Source organism: Trichechus manatus, unplaced genomic scaffold (assembly GCF_000243295.1).
Source record: "Trichechus manatus latirostris isolate Lorelei unplaced genomic scaffold, TriManLat1.0 scaffold00043, whole genome shotgun sequence".
NCBI classification, from domain to species: domain Eukaryota; kingdom Metazoa; phylum Chordata; class Mammalia; order Sirenia; family Trichechidae; genus Trichechus; species Trichechus manatus.
The window spans coordinates 5,779,919-5,785,918 of NW_004443979.1; the positions used below are offsets into that span (position 1 = coordinate 5,779,919).

Genomic DNA, 6,000 nt, shown 5'->3' on the forward strand with positions numbered 1-6,000 from the left:
GGGAAACTGGCTTTGGAATGCTGAGTAACAGTGCTTTCATGTGGTCTTCTAAGAGTTCACTACTGTTTGCTGAGTCATTCTTACATAAGCCCCTGGCTTGTCGCCATTTTGTACACTGCAGGGAGCAAAGATTTGCTTTGGTCCTGCAGCTGCGCAGGACTTGTCTATAAGTCTCTCTAATAAACTCCTTTGCTGCCACCCTGGAGTTGCCCACCTCTTTCTTCCGTCTTCAGCGCCCTCCATTTTTGGAGGCAACTTTCATTTTACTGGTCCGTGCCTGCACATGTATGAAATTATGGTGGGGGACGTGTCAACCAGATCATCTTCAACATCTTACTTTCTCCAAAAAAGTTAGCTAAATTTGGGTTATAAATCTCTGGAAAGCAAATTTTTAGTGCTTTGTTAATTACAAAAACTTTTTACTTCTAACAGATAAATTGGGACCTTTTCAGAATGAGCACTTTCAATCCTGAGCTCTACCAAGCATAAGTTATGAGAATTTCATGCTTCTCTTTCTGGCATTGCCTCTGTCAATATAACTGCCTCAAAGGCTGCTTCAGGTACCTAAGAGACAAAAATACTTTCAATTTCCTTTAGCGATTTTTTTTTTTAAATGAAGGATTAAAAGATATATACTTGACCATAAAAATGTAGACACAACATAAAGGAAATTAATATAAAAAAATTTCTGTGAGATGAACTTGTCCTTTATCAGTACTTATAAGTTTTTCTGAATATAAATGGCCAAAATAAACTACAGGCAGTCCCTAGGTTATGAACGTCCAACTTATGGGCAACTTGTACTTCAGAATGAACTGCCATAAAGCCTATTACATCAAAAATTTGAGGTAAATACATACAATGGTTCATAACAACGAATGCACACACTACTTTGTGACTCTCATGAAAACACTGCGTGGTTTGGAAGTGTTTCTTAAATGTTTTGTATGCTTAGAAAGATAAAATACATACTACATACTAAGACAAACATTTGACTAACTGACGCCAACTAAGAACTTGCTCTGACTTAACAACAAAGTCAGCTTCAAGACAGACTTAGGAATGGATCTTTCTCATAACCCAGGGACTGCCTGTAATAACATCTCTGAGAAAAAGCTTTTATGTCGTGGGCAATTTTTAAGAAATAATAGTTCAATTACAGATGAATGGCCATAGATTGCCAACAATAAGGGCCACGAGCCTTAAACCCAGGAGCTCTCTACAATCTAATTTTGATGTTCAAACTGCTTTCTAAAGATTTACTATAGGAAATAGCCTCTATTTTCTAATCTGTAAAATAACGATTAAAATCACTGATCACCGCTGCTATGAAAAATCGTATTTTGATTAGAAACTAGTAGGACATTTACAAATTGATAAAACAAATGATTACTTTAAGGAAAAAAAAACTGTTTAGGTTAATTAACATACTATGCTTGTAAAATAGTTGTGAGTAATGAGTGATTGTCTCTTAACTGTTCATGTTGGTAATTTTCAAATAAAGGGATGTGGCCCACAGGGAATGGTAGAGGAAACCAAAACAAACAGCAAGAGACCTAGTAAAAGGTTACCTAGAGGTACACAAAAGGGCTGAACCAGCCCTTATAAAACACAGACTTTCTTTTCATCTCTCACTCTTGCCCAGCCTTTAAGAGCCAGAGAGATGAAAGAGCAAATTTTGAATCAGCTGTTAGTCACTATGGCACCTTTAGAAACTTAATTTTACAGAAAGAAAACATGGGAAACTACGAGTCCCAAGGAGGATCACAAATGGGAACAATAAATATTTCTGGAGATTTGGAATAACAAAAATTGTACTTACAACTTGAGATTCTCGAGCTTTAGGAAACATTTTGGCAACATTGAGTCCATCGATAACAATATCAAAAGGAGGATGGTTATTTACCAAATTCTGAAATCTCTTAAGTTCCTGTAAAAGAAGTCAGACAAAACATTAATAAGAACTTCTTCAAGACTTTATTATAAAACATTTTATTATTATTTCTGTAATTCACAATACTCACCCATTAAAAACATACACACAAAGATACTCTAAAAATGAAATCTGAAAAAGGTAGCCTAATGGATGCAATTGCATATAATTACATACCTTATAATTTCGTATTACTTTACAGTTCACAAAGTGCTTTCACATGTTATCTTATCTGATCTGTAACCAGGCTACCTACACTGCTAAATTGACCCACATGATAGTCATAATAAGAATAAAATATCAGAATCTTGAACTCCGGTTAAGTCATGGAAAAGTGAACCTTAGCTATGCCAGTCTACCAGTGTAACTATTTTAAAAGAACAAGGTTCTATAATTGTAGCTCCTCTTTTGTCATCAAGAAGTTTGTTTGTTTTGAAGAACTGAAGATTTAATCATTCATTCAACAATTTGTTGAGCACCTACTATATGCCAAGTGTGTTATTCTAGGCACTAGGGATATAGCAGTTACCAAAGAGACAAAAAACTCTGACTTAATGGAGTTTGCATTTTAGTGTGAGGAGACAAAAATATAAACCAAATAAATAAATAATATTAAACGTCAAGTGCAATGAGTATGATGGAAAAAAAAGAGGAGTGCAGAAGGTTCCACTTCTAGTAATGATGGAGTAGTTTGTATGGGCTATCACATAATAATATAAACTCTAGATTAAAAAACTACTATTTGAAGGTACTAGAGAATGACCAAAAGTAAGTAGAACCTGGAGGGGACACGGCACTTGTAGGGAGGTTTGGTGGTTTTAAAACATGTCTGCAAAGTCTTTGGCACTTCTCCCATCAAAAGGTGGAGTCAAATCCCCTCTACTTGAACATGGGCTGTTAATCTGTGACTGCCTCAATGACCAGAATGTGGCAAAATGACACTACGTGACTTCTGAGGTTAGATAATAAAAGACAACACAGCTTCCACCTGGCTCTCACTCTCAGGATGCTTGCTCTTGGAACCCAGCCATCATACTGTGAGACTGCTGAGACCAGAGCCATGCACAGGTATTCCACCTGACAGCCCAACTGTCAGTCAATATCCAGCACCAACCACGAGGGGCAAAAATATAAACTAAATAAGTAAATTATATTAAATGTCAAAGGTAATGAGTGTGATGGAAAACAGGCATTCAAATGATAACTTCTAGACAAATGTTCACAGCAGCAAACAATCCAAACGTCCACCAAGTGATGAATGGGTAAATAAAATGTGGTGTATCTATACAACGGAATATTATTCAGCCATAAAAAGGAATGAAGTACTGATTCATGCTACCACATGGATGAATTTTTTTAATGTGTTTTTTATTCTCTCTACTATTATATGGTTTACATTTAAAAGTGAATAAACTAATTAATTTTGATTTTAAATAATTGTAACTTTAAATAAAACATGGGTAAACTCAAGGGGTTAATTCCTTTAGTTCCTCTAACATCCACAAAAGTCAGAACCTCCATTTTGATAAAATGGCCACTTCTACTCAACAGATGGCAATGACAGGTGATAAGCACAAAAAAACCTCAGCAGCTGCTTACAACTTGCTCTAGGACCCAGTTGCCGTCGATTCCCATTTATAGTGACCCAATGTGTGTCAGAGTAGAACTGTGCTCCACAGGGTTTTCAATGGCTGATTTTCTGGAAGTAGATCACCAGGCCTTTCTCTCAAGGAGCCTCTGGGTGGACCTGAACCTCCAACCTTTCGGTTAGCAGCCAAACCAACAAACGAAACCCGTTGCCGTTGAGTCAAATTCTGACTCATAGCTACCCTATAGAACAGAGTAGAACTGCCCTATAGTTCACATGGATGAATTTTTTAAATACTATCCTAAGTGAAAGAAGCCAGACACAAAAGATGACATATTGTATGATTCCATTCATATGAAATATCCAGAATAGGCAAATCTATAGAGACAGAAAGTAGATTAGTGATTGCCAGGGTCTACAGGGGAGAAGAGAATGGGGAATGACTGCTAATGGTTACAAGGTCTCTCTTTGGGGAGAGGAAAATGTTTTGAAATTAGATAGTGGTGATTCTTGCACAATCTTCTGACTACACCAAACACCACTGAACTGTATACTTTAAAAAGGTAAACATTCTGGTGTGTGGATTAACTCTCAATAATAATTTTTTAAAAAAGGGAAAAATGAAGACAACAAAAAACTGAGATATGACTTGGTCAAGACCCTAAGCATGTCAAAGTGAAATCTAATCAGGAACCCCACAATCTCTAATTCTGTTTAGTATATCCTGTAATCTTATTTCATCACTATTAAAACACCAGAAAAGATGAACCACTGATTTAGTAATAACTGTTAAGCAAAAAACAACCAAAACATTATACTTTTACAGTAACCAACAAAACTGTATATTTATCCACACAGTTCCATACCATACTCTTTTTTCAGAATCACAATTAGCATTTAAATATGAACCTTCATATGTGAATCTAAAGGCTCCTCTGAATCACTTTTGGCCGTGGCAGTTATGCATGTACTCACAGTGACATGTGGCACAGCTCTCTTCTTAAAACCTGTGTGCTTCATCTTTACTTCTACAGCACTTTTAGACCAACAGCATGACTCCAAGACAGATCTAACAACACTATGGTTGTACCTTATCTCCGAGTCCCTTGGTGGTGTAAACAGTTAACACGCTCAGCTGCTAACCAAAAGGCTAGAGGTTTGAGTCCACCCAGAGGCACAGTGGAAGAAAGGCCTGATGACCTACTTCTGAAAAATCAGCCACTGAAACCCCTATGTAGCACAATTAGCATATTACCCAGCAATTTTGCTCCTAAGTATATACTCGAAAGAATTAAAAACAAATTCAAACAGATACTTGTACACCAATGTTCACTGCAGCATTATTCACAATAGCCAAAAGGTAGAAACAACCCAAGTGTCCATCAGCAGATGAATGAATAAATAAAATGTGGTATATCCATACAATGGAATATTATTCAGAAAAAAAAGGAAAAGCTATTCATACACACAACAATATGAATGAATCTCAGAAGCATTATGGTAAATGAAAAAAAGTCAGACATAAAAGGCTACTTACATACTGCACAGTTTTATTTACATGAAATTCTAAAAAAGGCAAAACTACAGAGAAAGAAGGAAGATTAATGGTTCCAGGGAATGGGGAGAGGGAAGTGACTACAATGGAACACAAGCGTATTTTCTGAGTAATGTAAATGTCCCATCTCTTGATTATGGTGGTTATTACACAACTGTACACATTTGTCAGAAACCCTGGTAGTGTAGTGGTTAAGAGCTACGTCTGCTGACCAAAAAGTCAGCAGTTCAAGTCCACCAGGTGCTCCGTGGAAACTCTATGGGGCAGTTCTACTCTGTCCTATAGGGTTGCTATGAGTTGGAATCGACTCGACAGCAATGGGTTTGTTCTTTTTTTTTTTAATACATTTGTCAAAACTCACTGAACTGTACACTGGTAAATTTTATTATATGTAAATTATACCTCAATAAAGCTGATTAAAAAGCAAAAGAAAGAAAACTAAACCAAAACATAATACATTGTATCTCTAAAATAACCAATGATCCATATGCATGCTTTCATTTCTCACCTGACTTCTTTTGCTTTTCTATCTCTGACAACCCCAGCTGGGTGGGATCATTCTCCTTCCTTTCTGCTCAGCAAAACACTTTGTTTTAAAAATTCTCTGCTCGAAAAGGCATTCGACAAAGTCTGACACCCATTCATGAAAAAAACTCAATAAAATAGGTATAAAAGGGAAATTTCTCAACATACAGGGCATTTATGCAAAACCAACAGCCAACGTCATTCTTAATGGAGAGAGGCTGAAAACACTCCCCTTGAGAACAGGAAAAAGACAAGGATGTCCTTTATCTCTACTCCTATTTAACATTGTGCTGGAATTCCTAGCTCGAGCAATAAGGCAAGAAAAAGAAATAAAGGGCATCCAAACTGGTAATGAAGAAGTTAAACTATCCCTGTTTGCAGATGATATGATACTATACA

General features: G+C 36.5%; 1 protein-coding gene across 3 annotated transcripts in view; it reads right to left on the reverse strand.

Moving 5' to 3' along the window:
- The window catches only part of PRORP (protein only RNase P catalytic subunit), a 145,295-nt gene that overhangs the window by 80,091 nt on the left and 59,204 nt on the right, over positions 1-6,000 (reverse strand). For all 3 annotated transcript variants that reach the window (XM_023731467.1, XM_023731468.1, XM_004376512.2), the window contains one exon: positions 1,823-1,930. In XM_023731467.1, coding sequence (XP_023587235.1) covers positions 1,823-1,930 — 108 coding nt within the window. The remainder of the gene's footprint in view (positions 1-1,822; positions 1,931-6,000) is intronic.